Consider the following 20,237-nt stretch of genomic DNA (forward strand, 5'->3'; position numbering starts at 1 on the left):
CTGCTCCCCGGATTCAAAATGCCAACCTTGGTCAGCAAGTTCACCCCCAGGTTGTGCATATTAAAGTATTATCTGAAGATGTAAGATGGGAAGAGAAACAAATCCTAAACTACATGCATACCAACAACTTACACAGAACTGTCTTATTCAAATCCATATTGAGACCAAGTTACTGTCAAATTTTATAGGGATACTATGGAGCTAATTGAGCAGTTGAATGCTGTTCCAAGATCACTTATTTGGACCATTGTGGAAACAGGGCAAGACAGTGCAGATCTATTGATGCTTTCCATTCTCCTTAAATGGACAGTTTTTATATTTTTATAGGTGATATATCAGTTTATAGGAAAAAAACAAACATTGGTGCAACATCCTTTGACATTGTACTGGAGCGCCTCCACTTCTGCAGGCCGACAATTCAAGCCAGTATGTCTCTATATTAGTTATTTTAATAAAAATATGCATACATGAGAATCTCAAATACAAATAAAAAGCAACATGAACACATTGCTCTTTGGAAGGCGGGGTTTCTTCTGTAGAAAAAGACCTGTTTCATAAAGTATAATGAGGGGACATTCAGAGCTGAAGCATTGTCATGAAAGACACCAATAGCTCCTACACATTATTTCTTCTGTTTAGGTGGTGGCCTGGAAGACAAAGGGAAAAATCTGTTAACCAAGAAAGGTATTAAACGGGGCTGTTGGGTTCTACAGTTCTCAAGTATTTGATGTACAAGACAGCTACTTGCAGTAACACAGCTGAGAAATTTAACACAGCACAGGGTCCCTCCAATTTTAGAGGAATACAGCCTTATACCAAATCAGATGTTCCATCTAGCCCAGTACTGTCAGCTCTGACTGGTGCCAGCTCTCAAGGAATTCAGGAATAATTGCTTCCTAGCTCTACCTTGGAGACTGGCAATCTCCATCCAACACGAATTAGACCAGTGATGAACAACCTTTTGAACTGAGTGTGTCAAAATTCGCCAAAAAAACCAAACATAACTTGGGTGGGGTGTCACTTTGAGGGGGAAAAAACCTAATTTTGTGATATTTATAGTTTAAATAACAAAAAAGTATAATTATAATATACATTTTTTAAATAAACCAAAAACTAATTATTTAACTTACCTGCTTAGTGTAAATTAAGATGGCTGCCACTGTTTCTAATGGCGGGAAATGGCACCCATAGCACAGACCCTTGCCTCTCCCAGCCTCCCCCTCACTTATTTCAGTAATGATGGTAAATTAGATATCCACGACACCCAGAACAGTAGACTGGATGATGGTTGCTGTGGTTATGTGGTTGCTAGTAATGGCGATCACAGGGCTCCTAAAGATGCATCCCCCGCGGCATTCTCCTCCCTGCTCCACTGGCTGGAAGTGAGGTCAAAGATCCCCTAACGGCCTAACCAGAAGTCCCAGACCTAGACGCTTTGACCAAAACAAAAAAGAGGATGAAACCAGCGTGAAGTGTCATCAGTTGGGAGCTCCTCCCCACAGCACCAACTACTGCTCTGGGACCAGAGTGAAGAGAGGGGACCAGGAAGACAGTTCCACCTTGTCTCCTGCACTGTGCTAATAATATAATATATTGTATATACATATGATATTTATAGTAGTATAATGTAATACAATATAATACTAATAATTATATATTATAATTATATATTTTATATTATATGTAATATTACTAATAATATTACAGTATAATGGTATAGTACAATATAGTAATATTGGTAAAGGTAAAGGTTGTCCCCTGACATTAAGCCCAGTCATGTCTGACTCTGGGGTGTGGTGCTCATCTCCATTTCTAAGCCGAAGAGCCAGCGTTGTCCGTAGACACCTCCAAGGTCATGTGGCCGGCATGACTGCATGGAGCGCCGTTACCTTCCCGCCGGAGCGGTACCTATTGATCTACTCACATTTGCATGTTTTCGAACTGCTAGGTTGCCAGAAGCTAGGGCTGACAGCGGAAGCTCACGCTGCTCCCCGAAATCGAACCTGCGACCTTTCGATCAACAAGCTCAGCAGTTCAGTGCTTTAACCCACTGCGTGTGTTATGGTAATAATATAATATATTGTATATACATATTACTTGTAAGCCGCTCTGAGTCCCCTTCGGGGTGAGAAGGGCGGCAAATAAATGCCGAAAATAAATAAATAAATAAATTGGTGCCAGAATTCTGTTATTTTGGCCTACAGACCTCCAGCACAGCATGCCTACACTACAGCAAATGTTTCATCCTCGGCTACTGCACTTGGCCATGCAGGAGCAAAGGATGAAATGTCCTTGGCATGCGAACCCATGCTTCTCTATATGCGGCTGCATGTCATCAAAAATGGCTACGCGTGTCAGTGCTGACACGCATGTCATAGGTTCGCCATCACGGAACTAGACGCACTCCTGAAATTTTGATGGCACTTAGCTTAGTGTGATAACATTGTCAGAATATCAGATAAACCAATTCCTAAAGCACATTTCTTGAACCACAATTAGTTGTTTGCTAGTATACCTTCTCCAGAATCCTAACCACACATGCTTCATGCTAAAGAAGGATAAATTAAGAGAACCCCATATTCACATCCTTTCAAGACATCTCAAGAGACAAAGAAAATACTCATAGAATAATCCTGTCCACTTATGAAGGAAGACCCTAAAGCTCCTCAGTTGTATAAACTGGCTCAATAAATCAGTTAGACTTGTCTAAGGGTGTAAAACTTTTGGTCTTTGAGTGATTGAAGATATTTAGTTTCTACCCCCCCCCCCCCCCCGGCAAACACTGCCAATAGTCTATCTAGGGCAGTGGTCCTCAAGAACAAAAATATGGTCTGCGGCCTAACCATTACTACACCATTGCCTTGAAACCAAGTGGCAACGGGAGTAACTAGTCTCGTGAAACCCTCTTATAGTGCTAAGGCAACGGGGACATTGGGAGGAGAGAGGCTGAATATCACATGAAAGATTACTACAATATCTACCCTAGGTTTTATATGGGCAAGCAGACAGCGACTACTGGATGGCATATATTCTGTATCAGAAACTCAAGCTGATGTGGTCTATCCATTGCAATTTTCTGAATTAGCACCTCAAATAACCAAACCAAATCTAAAGTAGACCAAAAACAGATTCATAATTTTTGGTACTAATATTGGAGAGTGGTCCCTGGTCATAGTGGTCCCTGGTCAAAAAAAGGTTGGGAACCACTTATCTAGTGTGATTGACAGAGCCAACTCAGAAGGTCATCTCTTCCTCATTTTTGATCACTAGTATTCTTTTCCATTTTGATATTCCCTCCCTTACCACCATTCTTACTGCTAAAAAGAAGGGAAAAAAATGGTAGTGCTGGAGAGGATTTGAACTGGCTAGGCTGGATAGTACTGTCTTTCAAAATTTACACATTACCATCCCAGCAAGAATAATGTCACTGGTGGGGTTTCAACAATTAGAATATAAAAGCTCTGATACAATAGTTTGCATCAATTTAGAAAAGTTACAGCCTGTCCTTGCAAGCTTAGGCTTTGAATGACAAGAACCACAAATTAAGGTATGAAGGTGAAGAGAAGGGATACATTTCACATGGCCAGAACATGCATTTGCATCCCTTTGAATACAGACTGATTTTCTCTTGCTGTTGGCATATGGTTCAGTAATCGTTGCTGCTTTGGCTGGTGGGATAAAATAATAGAATCATAGAGTTGGAAGAGACCTCATGGGCCATCCAGTCCAACCCCCTGCCAAGAATCAGGAAAATTGCATTCAAAGCACCCCCGACAGATGGCTATCCAGCCTCTGTTTAAAAGCTTCCAAAGAAGGAGCCTCCACCACATTCCAGGGCAGAGAGTTCCACTGCTGAACGGTTCTCACAGTCAGGAAGTTCTTGTAGTTTGAAGCCATTGTTCCGTGTCCTAGTCTCCAGGGCAGCAGAAAACAAGCTTGCTCCCTCCTCCTTATGACTTTCTCTCGCATATTTATACATGGTTATCATGTCTCCTCTCAGCCTTGTCTTCTTCAGGCTAAACATGCTCAGCTCTTTAAGCTGCTCCTCATTGGGCTTGTTCTCCAGACCCTTGATCATTTTAGTCACCCTCCTCTGGACATATCCTCCTCTGGATGATATGCATCCTTTCTGTTTTCAATACCCAGGGCATTTGGAAAAGGGAGCTGAATAGTTGTTGTTGTTTTTTTGTATAGAGAGATAGTGGGTGGGAGGAACCAAGCACATTCTGTGCAATTGTTCATTGTCACCAAGTTCATTTTTCCAGAATGAGAAAACAAGTGACACATGTTCTCAGTGATCCCTAGACGTAGTATGCTAAAAGTGCCTGTTTCAAGCTCAACTGTGAATGAACCTTAAGAGAGCCAATATCACTCAAAGAAGATTATTTAGTGCTAGGGAAACAAACAGTTTGATGTGAAATAAGGCTCATATTAATATTGAAATATCAATGGGGTTTGGACAAAGTTTTGTGAACACCCCTCACAAAGTCCTGATGGACTGCAATCTCTTCATAGCTATGCTTCCTAGAGCCAATGGGAATTGCAATTCAACAGCTAGAGGACTGCATATTCTCTTTGTGGAGAGATTGTGAATGCTACTGTAATATTGACGAATGGGGACACACACACAATATAATGCAATATTAACACATGGTTTCTTTACTGCTGAAATTGAGCATTTGTCCCTAAGCTTGAGCACAGCAGAAGGTGAGGTCTGACTTTTTTTTGCAGCCTCACAATAAGGCTGCCCATCCCTTCCCTACATCCAGACACAAGTTCAACCAGGCAATAGTAAAGTTAGATTTCACCGTATAGTCAAATATAGTAATTGATTCCAGAGAGATTATCCAGGATGTACAAAGGGACTGCTAATGTCGGTTTGGAAATGTGAGTAGCAAACGAGGACTTAACCATATGTGATGAAAAAAAGCTGGACTCAAATTCATGGTCTGATTTGGAAAATCCTGAAGATAAAAAAATTAAGCCAAAGTTCTTTTTACCACGACAAAGAGGAAAAAAAATATGGAAGAAACACAAATTGGTCCTCCATGTTTGAGGGTGGAGACTGTACTGTCTTTGCCTGCTAATTGGACCACGGGGGCTGCTACACTGGCTCCCTTATTCAGGGGAAGTTCCAGAGTCTGGCCACAACTGCCTGAATGCCCTGACCCAAAGCCTCTATGTCTTGGCAACTTAGCTTTATCCCTTATTAACTTGAAAATGTCCTAAGAATGATTCATGGATATTGCCATCCTAGACATACAGTAAAATGTGGTTGTCTTTGCCCAAGATTTGCAGCTTCCCAAAAGCTTCACAGTAGGCAACTTCACTTTAGGCAAATATAGGCTGCATGGCCTTCTGTCAGGGGTACTTCTGTGCTTTTCCTGCATGGAAGGGGGTTGGACTAAATTTATTTATTTATTTCCTATATTTATACCCCAACCTTCTCCCCGCGAAGGGGGACTCAGGACGGCCTAACAAAAGCATCATATGATGGTAGCATCATAAAAACAACCACAGTACAATCAAAATATTAAAAATTAAAACAAAACAATTAATTAAGATACATCCATTAAAATCGAAATCCAAAAACCAGTCCGGGTCAATTCATTGCCATAAGTTGTGTGATCTTCTTCCACTTGCTGCTCACTGATCAAACGCTTGGTCCCATCACCAGGTCTTGATTTCCCTTCTAAAAGACAAGAGGGAGGTGGCCAATCTGATATCTTTAGGGAGGGTGTTCCATAGGTAGGGGGCCACTGCTGAGAAAGCCCTGTCTCTCATCCCCATCAACCGTGTTTGCGATAGTGGTGGGATCGAGAGGGGACCTATCCTGATGATCTTAAACTTCATTATGGTTCGTGGCAGGAGATAAATGGCCCATGTGGTCTCTTCCAACTCTATTATTCTATAATTATGAGGAAGAACCTCCTGACCATAAGAGCTGTTCAACAGTGGAACTCATTGCCTCAGAGTGTGATGGAAACTCCTTCTTTGGAGGCTTTTAAAGAGAAGCTGGATGGCCATCTGTCAGGGGTATTTTGTGCTTTTCTGCATGGAAAGGGATTGGACTTGATGGGCCATGTGATCTCTTCCGACTGTGATTCTATGAAACCTGGAGTGGCTTTTTGTACGTTTGGGAACAGGCCATAAGTAGCATAAACATTCCTACTGTGGAGACATCTAGCCAGGAGGAGGGCAGGAAGATATTAGATCAAGGAGAAACAGCCCTCTTCAATGGAAGCGTGCAGAAGAGCAGGAGTATCTTGAACACCCCAGCCAGTTTTTGCTTCTCTTTTGTATCATCAGGAGGAGGAGGAGCTCTCATGCATTACTGTTATATGGACTTCTCAGGTCCAACAGAGAATCCAACATTAGAATCCAACATCATGTTTGCCCACAGTGGGGTTGCCTCCTGCGCTGTTCTTAGGAGGCCACAGATCCCAGGCAACCCCCTCTTTGGCCATGCAGCATGGAGATGCCTCTATCATGAGGTAGCCACTGGGCAAACATAAGCAGAGTGATCACACAGAGCACCAAAAACATGATAGTGAGGACAGAAGGGGTGTCGGACTGGGTCACCCCCTTTCCCTAAAACTGATCACATTTTCCTGCACGACAATGAGAGAGAGCATCCAGACTGTATTTATGATACTTTCAAGGTTAAAAGTAGACAATATAATTCACCACAATATTTATGTGTGCAAAGATACTTGAAGCTCTGTATAAATAACTTAAAGGCACCAGATTGCAGAATAAGAAGAGATACACATAGCATGTAAGAGGAGGAGCCCCCCACAGGCCAGACACTGTTGGGATGGCAGAAAGTGAGGCCTACCCCTCATTCTTGATACCACCAGTGGGGCATGCGAGGCAGAAGCAGCAGTGGCTACTACAGTAGAGTGGCTGCAGGACATGGCCCTCTACTACTGACTTAATGGAGACATTTCTGCCTGGAGTTTTCACTTCTGCAAAGGAGGAGGAAGAGGACAAGACAGAGGATGGAGAGTTGCAGGTCTGGGGTAGCATACAGCACCAGTGTCCAAACTAGGCACCACCCATGAAAAATAGACTCCTGTGAAGTGGAAGTGGCTTCTGCAGCCTGTTTAGGCAGACAAAGATGGGTGGGGGAAGTAGGCTAGAACAATTTGCTCTGCACCACCATCTGCCAAGAAAGAAGAGGTGAAGGGATGGTTTCATTGAAGGAAGCACACACTGTCATGAACTCAGGATTCAGAGAACCAGAAGGTGTTTAAATATTTTGGGGGGGGGGGGGGGTATTAGCGCGGAGCTTCAGATATTCATGTTTTCAAAGGAATCCTGTGCTTCCAAGCCTTGCAAACACCAAGGGGCTAGTGTATAATTACATCAGCTAGATTTTTGTATTTGTAGAAATGGAAAGAATAAAACTCTATGACCTTGCTGAAATTGGTAAGTTAAGTATCTTCTCTTGGGAAGCCAGAGTTGGCCACGGTGGTCCACGCTCTTGTTACATCCTGAATATACTACTGCAATGCGCTCTACATGGGTTTGCCTTTGAAGACTGTTCGGAAACTTTAAGTAGTCCAACAAAGAGAGGACATCCTTCCTGTTGTGTCAACTCCACTGCCTGCCAGTCTGCTACCGAGCACAACTCAAAATGTTGGCTTTAGTCTATAAACCCCTAAACAGTTCTGGCCCAGTTTCTCTGTACGAATGATTTCCCTCTATGAGCTACACTAGAAGATTAAGATCTTTCAGGGAGGCCCTGCTCTCAGTCCCATCTCCTTCACAGGTGCGATTGGTGGGGCGAGAGACAGGGCCTTCTCAGTGGTGGTGCCTTGGCTATGAAACTCCCTCCCTAGTGAAATTAGATCAGCCCTCTCCCTCCTGACCCAAGCATTCAATGAGTAATCTAGTAGTGCAATAAGAAAAGACGAAATAATAAATTAGAACAGCCACCTACTATGATGTTAGATTGCGTGATTTTAAATAATTGGTTTTAATCTTTTATTGTGTTTTAATTATTGTTTTAATGCTTATGTTTTTATTATGTGTGTGTTGGCATCTAATTGTTGCCTATATATAAAAGCTGATTAGAGTCCTCTACAGGGTTGAGAAGGGTGGTGTTGTAGTAGAGCCTGTGAGTAATGTTACAAACAGTAGTATGGGTGCCAGAAGGGGGAAAAGGGTTACTCGGGAGCAGGAATCTGATGATGAGCAGCAGAGAAAGAAGATCCAGGACATATTTACAGCACCTACAGATGAGGAGTCGTCTGAGGGATTCACTGGGGATGATGGGTCAATGAGTGAAGGAGGAGGAGACACCATGGATTGGACTAAGATATGAGAAGGAGCCAACCTCACAAATGATACCTTGTGAGGAGCCAACCTCACAAATGATACCTTTATGGGGTTCTCTGGGGATGATGGGTCAAGGAGTGAAGAAGAAAAAGGAGACACCATGGATTGGACTAAGATATGAGAAGTGCAAGCTATTTGTGAGGAGCCAACCTCACAAATGATACCTTTAAGGGGTTCTCTGGGAGTGAAGACTGGCAATCAGGGGATCCAACTGAGTCTTGGGGCGACCTAAGTCTTGACAGGAGATGGAGGACTTGGAGGGAAGGACAAGGGAATTCACGTGAAGAGCTGGGAGCAGCTGCGGGGGATTCTGATGGGGCAGTAGTCAGTTCATCTTCAGATGATGATTTGTAAATAAAAGTGGGTTCAGGGGTGATGGGTCCTTGCAGAAGGCAAGGTGTTGATGAACGTTCGTGTGTTGGGTGCTGTGTGTGGACTTGTTGCTGCCCGTTTCGTGCTCCCCGTTGGTTTGGGATCTGCAGTTTGGATTTCCTGATCGTTTGCATGTTACTGACCCGGATTGGCTTCTCGTGAATGTGGACTTCTCCCTTCCTGGACATAGACCGGCTTGGCTAAAGACGCTGCTTCTGCGGACACTGGAGCAGCGCTGTTTCGGATTTCTCCCGCTTCAACCCTGGACTTCAGCTGACGACGCTTCTCTTCCTGCGGCCCCTCCTTTTTGTCAACCATTTGTGTACTGTGCCTTTTGTTTTGCCTCACAGTGCTTTGTTTGAGTCGTTTCTTTTGCATCCAGTTTATCCGGATTATAATTCTGTCAACCTTTTTGGACCAGGTCTGGTTTGTTTGAGTTTTGACCAGTGGCACTGCATTTAAGTACCTTTGCATCCTTTTTCTTTTGTTTTAATAAACTCTGTTTTAAAGCCACTTTTGAGTCTGGCCCTTTAAGGTGTCTGCGATTCCAACAGGTGGGGTATAAATACAGTAAATAAATTAATTAAAGAAAAGTCAGTGAGTAGTTTTATGAAAGACCGAGAAGCACCATTGTCTTTCTGTGGGAATAATTTACTCATACTAGGAGTGGAATTTTCAGAGAGGTCATTTACTAATTTCCTCTCTGAAAACTCCACTGCTAGTAGGAGTACATAAATTGTAAAAGTATAGGTACTAATACATATAATTACATCACATCCAACCATTAGAATAGATATAATTACATCACATCCAACCATTACTAATACATATAATTACATCACATCCAACCATTAGAAAAAAAAAGTTAGAAATCAGTTTCCTTCTCCACTATTTTGGTTTCTTTTTGTGTAATTGCAATGTCTTTATAACCCTCTGAAGGTTTTCCCCCCCTATATTTGTATTCCTATATGTAATTTTAAAAACAGAACATTCTTTTTAATAAAAATAAAATATTTCATCATACCTGTAAATGCCAACCACCACTGCATGGTCTCGCTCATAGGGCTCCAAAGTTAACTGTTCTTGGGGTTTCATATTTTCCTGCTGCATTTTCTTTACCTCTGATGCAAAAACTGCTTCGGGGGCTGCTGTTGAGTCAACACAGTTTGCCTGAACAAAAGAGATGTGCATCGGTCAGTTAAATACTCCAGCTCCTGAAATCTGGAAGAGGACAGGGTGGTGGGCAACAAGTCATTATTCTTATAATGCAACCTACATTGATATCAGGTACTCAGGCAGCATGTGAATAGTCATATTTCAAGCCACATTCAAAGAAAATAAATCGTACAAAAGTCATACTAAGAGTTACCTTAATGGAGATGACAAAATGGCCACCATTTTTTAAGAAATTGTGTGCATTTAAAGCAACTATACGTGACTGGTCAGGCTGAGCTACATCTGCAAAGATTACATCCACCATGCCTGGAAAGAGAAAAGATACGTTAGACAAAGGGATCTGAAGACTATTATTCATAAATCTTCTTTGAACCACTGCAGTTCTTATCAGCCTCAACTAGGTTAGCTATTGGCTGGGGATTATAGGGCTTGTGGTTCATTATCTGGGGAACACTATGCCCAATTTATCTGTCTGAACGCATCTCCCCCTATGAACCACCGCAGAGATTAAGATCTTCTGGGGGGGGGGGGGGGGGGCTGCTCTCGGTCCCGCCACCATCACAGGTGTGTTTGGCGGGAATGAGAGACAGGGCCTTCTCAGTGATTGCCCCTCGGCTATGGAACTCCCTTCCTAATGAGATCAGGTCAGCCCCCTCCCTCTTGTCCTTCAGAAGGTTGATAAAAACGTGGCTGTGGGACCGAGCCTTTGGGACTGTGTAATGAGGCGGCGATAAGAACTCTTAGTTTGCCAACCAAATTCAATATGGTTGTTGAGACAGTTTTAACTAGAGGATTTTAATGTCAAGATAAGTGATTTTAATGTTTTTGTATGTGTATGGTCTAGTATGTTTTGGCATTGAATGTTTGCTTTTTTTATGTTGTGCTCCGCCCTGAGTCCCCTTCGGGGTGAGAAGGGCGGAATAGAAATGCTTTAAATAAATAAATAAATAAACCAGATCTACACTTTCAGTATTTGCCATTGCCGTTGTAAGGCCAATTGCTGGGAAGTAGCAAGTGTCTTATTAACCTATTTAGTATACATAACATTTACATCCTGCTTTTCCTTCCTGCTATTCAATGAAGTATAACAGCTTTTTCTTTATCCTTCAACGCCCTCCCCCCATAAAACACTGTGAAATACGACAGGATGGAAGACAGTAAACTGGCTTAATGTTTCCAGTCTAACAACAATTGCTAGTCCTAGCTGACCCAGTCATTTAGGGCAGCCTTTCCCAACCAAGATTATCTCCAGAGATTTTGGGCACAACATCCACCATCCTGTACTGAGTAGAGATGACAGAAGCTGTTCTCCAAAATAATTTAAGTAATGCAATTAGGGCAACAGGTTTTGTGGTTTGCTTGCAGATGGTACTGGGTTCTATTCCTGGAAACCTGCGACAAATCTTCAGGCCACTACCAATGGATAAGACTGAAGGAAGAGGGGAAGAAGATATGGGGGGGGGGGGGGGTTCCCAGACACAGGTAAGTGAATCAAATTCTTGATACTGTGCTTTTGATAGATTTCATTATTTTGTAATGTGGGTTTTTTTGGGGGGGAGGGGGAGTGAAACCACCACTTTTTTGGGCAGGTTTAACACATTTGAGGCTGTCTGCAGGCCAAAAAAATCCCTACCTAAAAAGTGGACTAAAAATATTTATCGAATGATTGGGTGGGTGTTCAGTATTACCAGGGAGCTGAGAGGCCACACATGGCATACTGGCTGCACTTTCACCAGCCCTGGAGTAGATTATGCTGAGCCAAGTCAGTCTGATTCATTATAAGGATTTTTGTGTTCAACCTTCTGATCCTTCTGTGTATGTAAGGGCAGGAGACAAAGGGACAATCTAGTGAGAAACGTCCAGTTGAATCATAACACAGGTGCTGCTATCTGTACAGGAGGAAAGGCTTTACATGCATCTTACCAATCAACATGCGGTATTTGTGTGGGTGTCGGGCATCCTCGATTACAGGGATGATGTTGGTTCGCTTCTTTGCTACATTAATGAGGTCGCGGCCTGAGCGATGGGAAAACTCAACAGCATACACAAGACCTTCCTGTTTGATGAGATACAGAAAGGAACACAGAGCACACTTTATCTACTTGCGCAATGAAGCGGCTAACAGTACCTTGAAAAAGCATTCAAAAGACCCAGTGCTGCAGTTGTATCTACAAATACACTTCTGACCAGATAGTTAAAAAAAATCAACTGGGGTAATGCAGCAATTCAGATCATTTCCTGGAATGGAAATATTGCCTCTTTAGATTACATTTCCTAGACCGGCTAGGGGATTCTGAGAGAGATATTTCAGAATATCACTTTTCCAAACTCTAGCTATAGAGAAAAGTTCGGCCTTCTGCCCCAGCTTGAAATTGGGGATTAGATGGGTTGCACTCAGTCTAAATGCCATGAATAGCCAAACTAAGTTTTCACTGGAGATAGGTAGCACTGGAATGCCTCTCAACATCAGAAACAAACCCTTGCTTTACCTTACAGGCCGTCAAAAATGTTTTGGCAACCCCAAAACCACCCAAACTCATTTTTTCTGATGAGCAACATGTGTTCCTCCAGGTGTTGAACAGCAGCCCACATGAGCCCTCAATATGAGCTGTCCTAATTAAGCCTAATTGATATTGCAGTCTGACAACATGCAGAAGGGCACGCATTTCTGACAAATTCTCATCCTAGTTTCAAGTGTTCCAACAGTCGCTTACCGGTCCAACTATGTCAGAGACATGAGACACTGTAGTCCCTGATGCTGCTCCCAAGTATAACACTTTACTGCCTGGTTTGATATGAATCTGATCAATGCCCCCAAGGATCGCAGCAGCCAGCTTAGAACGGAAAGGGTTCCAGGCACGATATTCCACCTTTATTTCACCATCCTTAAAGAAAAAGGGGAAAAAACATATTGAATGTAAAAAAAGTTTACAGAATAAAATAAATATTCATACTTGAAATGTGCTTGATCAATCCTTCCTTTTTTTACAAACTATGCTGTTTTTCCACTCTGCTATCTGAAGCTTCCCCCAAACACATCACTCACTACCCACCTCGACAGAAATCCTCTTCTCTCCATACACAGACTCCCCAGGTACCATGTTCTTTGTCACAAGTGCATCTTCCTTTCCTCTACAGATGAAAACTCCTTAGAAAAACAAAATAAGATAACAATTGATTTAAGGAATTATGATTATTATTTATATTATTTGTATCACACTTTTTCTCTGTAAAAAAAAGACTCAAAGCAGCTTACAGTAAAACCAATATATTTCAGTGTAAAGCCTAAAAATGCACAAACATGAAAATAGAATTAAATCTGAATAGTATTAAAAGTAAACAGTTAAAACCAATTAAAATGAATATGGAATAGTGGAATAAAAAATGGAATGGCTCCTGACTATAATTTTGGATTGCATGATTTTAATAATTGGTTTTAATGTTGAGATGTTTTAAACTTTTTGGTTTTTAATGTATATGTTTATTTTGTTTGTATGTCTGTTTATGAGGCATCAAATTGTTGCCTACTTGTAAGCTGCTCTGAGTCCTCTTCAGTGTGAGAAGGGCAGGGTATAAATATAGTAAATAAATACATATTCATAGCTACAACCACAAGACCCCCTGACTTGGTCTTAAAAACCTCCTTCTTTCAAAGCCTGCCTGAAAACAAATGTTTTAGCCTGATGCCAGAAGGACAGCAGGGAGGGGCCATTCTGGATTTCATGGGAAGAAGGGAGTTCCAGAGTAGAGGGGCAGCCACCGAGAAGGAAGGCCCTGTTCTCTTGTTCCCACCAACCGAGCTTGAGTTGGAGGTGCAACTGAGAGAAGGGCCACTCCTGAAGATCTCAGGACCCAGGCACATTTGTACAAGAGAATGCCATCATCCAAATAGCCTGGACCTGAGCCATATGGGAAAACAAACAAAACTCCAAAACTGCAGTTGGAAAATGTGTTTGTTAAGGTACTAAACATACAGAACATCTATAAATGGGGCGGACAACTTGTAGCTATTCAGATGTTGACGAACTACCACTTCCATCATTCCTGTCAGTTACAGTGCCTTGGGCTTATGGCAGTGTGCTACATGAGCCCATCTGAGCTTTAAGACCTGAGGGGAATGACTGCTTCTTGGTCTCACCATCATCATAGGCATGTTTGGTGAAGACGCATAGAGTATTCCCAGTGCTTGCTTCCAAATTGTGGAATTTACTCCCATGGAAGGTCTATCTAGTTTCCTCTCTGTTGTCTTTCTGATTGCATGCAAATCCTTTTTCATTTAGGCAGGCATTTGGTTTTTAATTCATTGCAGCAGATGCGGTTTGTGTTGCATTTTTATTATATAATTTTTAAAGCTATTGTGTTTCAAACAGTGGTCATAAACCGCTTTTAACTTTTGTATTGACATTTTAAAAATATACTCTGTTTTACATGGCCAACAACCATCTTGAATTCTGTTCAAAGAGAGACATAGATAAAGAGTAAACAAAGATACATAAAGTTGAAGAGTCACAAGTCATCCACTTAAACACAGAGCTATTCATTTGTTTCATTTATATGCCAACTTTCTCCTGAAGTGGGATTAAAAGTACCCACAAAAGACTCAACTAATATCTAACACTGACATTTTCAGAACAGTTCAAATCATTACATTAAAATAATTTAAATTCATTTAAAGGGGATACAAAATTTAAAAATAAAACATGCCCCATAAGAAGCCACTCTGCAGCCAAATACAGATTTAAAACTTAATTAAGAAAAATAACATTTTGGACTGCAACTCTGAGACTATCCAATCATTGTCAACATTGGGAACCACTGGTGTAACAAAATAAATCCTAAATTGGTTTAACAAAACTCCATTGATTTCAATTAGGCTTATTCTCAGATAAACATGCCCAAGTCTGTGGTCATGGTCACAGACTAAAAAAATACCTCTTAATGGTAAATAAAACTAAGGTGACCATAAACTCTATGTAGGTGAGTATACAGAATCCAGGTGGACGTTTGAGTAAGTAGGTCAGCGGACAATGATCTGCAACATGACAGAGACCAACTGGGCCATCAGACAAAGCTGCCAAGCAGAGAAATGAAGGAATTTCTAAAAGGGGGTTGGACTGGATGGCCATGTGGCCTCTCCCAACTCTATGACTCTAAGAAGGGTGTCTTCTATGCTCTGCCAGTCCTCAACATTCTAGTGCAGGGCTTCTTAATTATTTTTCTTTGTGACCCCAGGTATTGTTGTTGCTGCACTCAAGATGGAATAGTGCCTTCACATTTGCCTTACACCTTTATTTGTATTATATTTGACAAAACCAGAGGCCGCACATGCTGGTGTGCTCTAAACAAATATAGTTGATCTTTTATCAGCTTTGCAGCTGAGAACATCATTTTCCTCAGATAACTGTATGTTTCTTTTACAGTTCAGATGCAGACCTATTTTAACCTGTAAATTCCCTCTACAGATGGGACTGGTCAAGACAACTTCCTATTTTCTAGGATAGTTCTGTTGTTGCTGTGGGGATTGGGATGTATGGTTTCAGGGAAATTGAGAGCTTGGAAGATTCAATAAGCTTTGGAAGTGCCTGGAAGACCAATTATCTCCCCATTTTAACACATTAAGCCTCTCTTACCTTCATGCCTATGAGGCTCCACTGTCACCTTTCTGCCTCCTCTGAAGCCACCCCGACCTCCTCGGCCGCCGCCGCCACGTGGGCCACCTCTTCCTCTGCTGCCTCCCCTGCCGCCTCGGAAAGGTCCTCCACCTCCTCTTCCAGGAGAATTAAATCCACCTGTGAGTAAAAGAGAAGGAAAGGAACTGGATATGAAACATTCAAATAGTAGCTGTAGCAGAAAGTCTGGCAAGGTTTGTCAAATGCAGAGAACATTATCCTTTCTTTTAGTCGACCTAAGGAACCAGTGACACTGCAAGTTGTAGCCTTCAGGAGATCATACGGGATTATAAAGCTATGGGTAGGAAGCTAAATGGCCTTGATACCCAGGTCATAATATTATCTTCCTCCCAATTCAAGGACACAGCACAGGAAGGGAGATAAGCACTATAGAAATGAATAACTGGCTTCGCATACAGTGCCAATAGGAACAATTTGGTTTCTTGGACCATGGTCTGAGGAGGTTTAATCAAGCTGGACTTCTGCAAGGGATAGCTTATACCTTACAGATGCTTGGAGGAATGTTTTTGCTAAGGGCCTCACAAACCTGATCAATTACTGTCCAGCCAAAAATGAAGAAAATGGATTTTAAAGTAGAGAAATGTATATTATGACACTTACACAATACAAATGAAATAGAATTTTTGATAGACCATAGGCTGAGAATGAGTCAACAGTTTGATGTAGCAGTTTAAAAGCCAACACAATTCTAGATTGCTTCAATAGGAGTATTGCGTCTAGATTGCGGGACAGAGAAGATCAAACTAGTCCATACTCCAGGAAATGAAGTCCGACTGCTCACTGGAGGGAAAGATATTAGAGGCAAAGATGAAGTACTTTCGCTCAGTTCTTGTGGGTTTTTTCAGGCTATATGGCCATGTTCTAGAGGCATTTCTCCTGACGTTTCGCCTGCATCTATGGCAAGCATCCTCAGAGGTGAGGTCAGACCTCACTTCTGAGGATGCTTGCCATAGATGCAGGCGAAACGTCAGGAGAAATGCCTCTAGAACATGGCCATATAGCCCGAAAAAAACCCACAAGAACTGAGTGATTCCAGCCATGAAAGCCTTCGACAGTATAATGAAGTACTTTGGCCACATAATGAGAAGACAGGAAAGCTTGGAGAAGATAATGATACTGGGGAAAATGGAAGGAAGAGGGATTGACCAAGGGCAAGATGGCCAACAGGGAGCTCTGGCGTGAGCTGGTCCATTAAGTCACAAAGAGTCGGAAGTGACTGAACGAATAAACAACAACAAAATTCTGTATTGGTCAGACCACACCTGGAAGACCACAATTCGAGAAGATGGGAAATACGGAAGGTGTACAGAGAGGGGCAACCAAACTGATGAAAGATTGGAAGCCATACCTTATGAGGAAGTTAAGCCTGGAGGAAAAAAGGTTTAGGCCCCTTCCACACAGCTGCATAAAATCCCACATTATCTGATTTGAACTGGCAGGAGCAAGCTTGTCTTCTGCTGCTCTGGAGACTAGGACCTGGAACAATGGGTTTACATTTCAGGGAAAGAGATTCTACCGAAACAATAGGAAGAATTTCCTGATGATAAGAGCCCTTCAAGAGTGGAATATGCTGGCTCAGAGTCTTTTTCTATGGAGATTTTTAAAACAGAAACTGGATAGTCATCTGCCGGGGGTGCTTTGATTGGGTGTTCCTGCATGGCAAGGGGTGGGAATGGATGGCTCTTGTGATCTCTTCCAACTCCAATTATTCAATGCTTTAAAACACATATAATTCCAATACCACTAAAAATTTAAATTAAATTCGCATTTGCAGTAGCATTTGCAAGGAAGCAAGACTGAGAGCAGGCCTTCCCAGACGATCTTAATCTCTGAGGTGGTTCATAGAGAGAGATATGATCGGACAGGTAAGCTGGAACTGTTTAGAGCTTTATACGCTAAAGCCAGCACTTTGAATTATGGTTGGTAGCAGACTGGCAGCCAGTGGAGCTGGTGCAACAATATTCTCCTCAAACAATTTGGAACCTTGGGGTAGCTTCTTAAGCTTGTCCAAATAGCACAAAGAATATCCTGATTCCAGAAATCTTATCTTCCCTAAATATCAGCTAACTCAAGCATGGACAAAGTTGAAGTCCAAAACACCAAACAGGTGTTTTGGACTACAACTCCCATAATTCGTAACAGCCTACCCTTACGAAATGTGGGAGTTGAAGTCCAAAACACCTGGCGGGCCTAAGTTTGCCCATGCCTGAGCAAGTTGTTGTTCAGATGGAGCTATGAATTCACAAGTGTTTTTCTTTTTCCATGTTCTCAATCTTTTGTCATTTTTGAAAAAACTAGGACACAATGGAGAAATAGCTTCAAATGGCAGACAAAAACCTAACTACCTTCGTGACTGCATTTCCTTCCACGAACCTACACAACCCCTTCGATCTTCCGGAGGGCCCTTCTCTTGCTCCCGCCTCCATCGCAAGCGCGACTTGTGGGGATGAGGAAAAGGGCCTTGTCTATAGTGGCCCCTCGGCTTTGGAACTCGCTCCCCGGAGAAATTAGGCAAGCGCCCACCCTGGCAGTCTTCAGGAAGAGCCTAAAAACTTGGCTGTTCCAGTGTGCCTTCAATGAATGATCAACAATCCCTGACCTTGACCAAACCCTGCATAAAATGCCCTCGGATGCACTTTATTTTATCCTCCTGGAACACCTCAGCAAACGAGAGTTCAAAAGTGGCAGGCTCAAACCCAGCACCTCAATCCATGGGTGATACCAGATGAGAGACTCCCCCCTGGGTACACAGAAGACTGGGCGACTTGGAAGGCGCTGAACAGACTGCGCTCTGGCACCACGAGATGCAGAGACAATCTTAAGAAATGGGGCTAAAAAGTTGAATCCACGACATGCGAGTGTGGAGAGGAGCAAACCACAGACGACCTGCTGCAATGCAACCTGAGCCCTGCCACATGCACGATGGAGGACCTTCTTGTGGCAACACCAGAGGCACTCCAAGTGGCCAGATACTGGTCAAAGGACATTTAATCAGCTACCAAGTTTGCAAAATTTGTGTTTTTTTTATCTGTTTGTTTGTTTTGTCCTGTTAGAAATGTAATACAATGTTCTGGTTGCAGATGACACGATAAATAAATATCCTCCAGTGCAATTAAACCCCATTGTTTCGTCCCATCAGATCCTCCTTCCAGATACACTACACTGCTCATCCCACCCAGTGTTTTAAATCTTTTTAACTTTGCAACTGGCCCTGCCCACTGTGCCCAATTATTGTGCTTTTAATTTGCACCGTGTGTGTTACTTTGTAATGCTTCTTGTATTTTATTTTCATTATATTTTTACTGTTGTATTTTTATGTTGTATACTTGCACTGTTGTAATTGTTGGGCTTGGCCTCATGGAAGCCGCCTCGAGTCCCCTTGGGGAGATGGTGGCGGGGTATAAAGTTTTATAATAATAATAATAATAATAATAACACGAGGAAGAACTTTCTGCCGGTTACTGCTCCTACTACAAACTTGGGAGTAATCCAAAAAAGGAACTTCTGGCAGCTTCTTGTATTTTATTTTCATTATAGTATTTTTATGTTGTATATTTGCACTGTTGTAATTGTTGGGCTTAGCCTCATGTAAGGCGCCCCGAGTCCCCTTGGGGAGATGGTGGCGGGGTATAAAGTTTCCAAGTTACCTATCCGATCGCATCTCCACCTACAAACCCACTAGGACTTTGAGATCTTCCGGGGAGGCCCTGCTCTCGATCCCGCCTGCAACACAGGCACGGCTGGCGGGTACGAGAGACAGGGCCTTCTCGGTGGTGGCCCCTCGGCTGTGAAATGCCCTTCCCACGGACATTAGATTGGCTCCCTCTTTGATGGTTTTCCGGGGAAAAGTGAAAACCTGGCTATTTGAACAGGCGCTTGAATAAGCAGTGCAATGACTTCAGGAAATGGAACCACGACTGACGAGTTTGGATCATGATTGTAGTTATGAGGCACCACTTGAATGTTTATTACTGTTAAATTGTTTAATTTGTTTCTGTGTTAATTGTTTTTAAGTATCTTGTTGATGCCGCATTGAATTTTTGCCTGATTGTTTGCCTTGTTCTTGCTTGATTGTTGTAAACCGCCATGAGTCGCCTTAGGGCTGAGAATAGCGGTATACAAATGAAGTAAATACATAATTAATAAATAAAGAAGAAGAAGAAGAATTAAACACGAGGAAGAACTTTCTGCAGGTTTCTGCGCCTACTACAAACTTGGGAGTAATCCAAAAAAGGAACTTCTGGCAGCTTGGACTGAAAATAAACCGAGCGTGAAACCCACCTCGACCTCCTCGGAAGCCTCCGCGTCCACGATCCCCGAAGCCGCCGCGTCCTCCGCGGTCCCCACGTCCCCCGCGAGGGCTGAAACCTGCAGGACGAGCACAAGGTAGACGTCAGGCCGGGCTCCGGGCGGCCTCTCGGGCCCTCCCTCCCTCCCTCCGGCCTTAAGGGCTCCCCTCCTTCCTTCCCTCTCCTCGCTCTCACCGGGCCTCATCTTGCTTGCCGATCACAGACCGCACGAACGCCACACGCGCCTGAAATTCCAAGACCGGAAGTGCAAGCACGCAGAGCCCCACGCGCTCAGGATCCCTTGGCGCACCGGAAGTGCGTGAGCAGGCCGGGGAGGGGGCGGGGTAACGTAAGCCCGCCTCAACTG

At 42.8% G+C, this 20,237-nt stretch overlaps 1 protein-coding gene across 1 annotated transcript; it reads right to left on the minus strand.

The window, feature by feature from the left end:
- Positions 1-431: 431 nt before the first annotated feature.
- FBL (fibrillarin) lies at positions 432-20,190 on the minus strand. Its single transcript, XM_067460661.1, has 9 exons — positions 20,066-20,190; positions 19,863-19,949; positions 15,522-15,680; positions 12,945-13,039; positions 12,606-12,776; positions 11,815-11,947; positions 10,085-10,197; positions 9,740-9,885; positions 432-647 (listed from the first exon to the last, which is right to left on the minus strand). Exons 1-9 carry the CDS (start codon positions 20,073-20,075, stop codon positions 623-625), a joined length of 939 nt encoding a protein of 312 aa, XP_067316762.1. The 5' UTR covers positions 20,076-20,190; the 3' UTR covers positions 432-622.
- Between the last annotated feature and the right edge of the window lie 47 nt (positions 20,191-20,237).

This window comes from Anolis sagrei, chromosome X (genome assembly GCF_037176765.1).
Source record: "Anolis sagrei isolate rAnoSag1 chromosome X, rAnoSag1.mat, whole genome shotgun sequence".
Lineage (NCBI taxonomy): Eukaryota > Metazoa > Chordata > Lepidosauria > Squamata > Dactyloidae > Anolis > Anolis sagrei.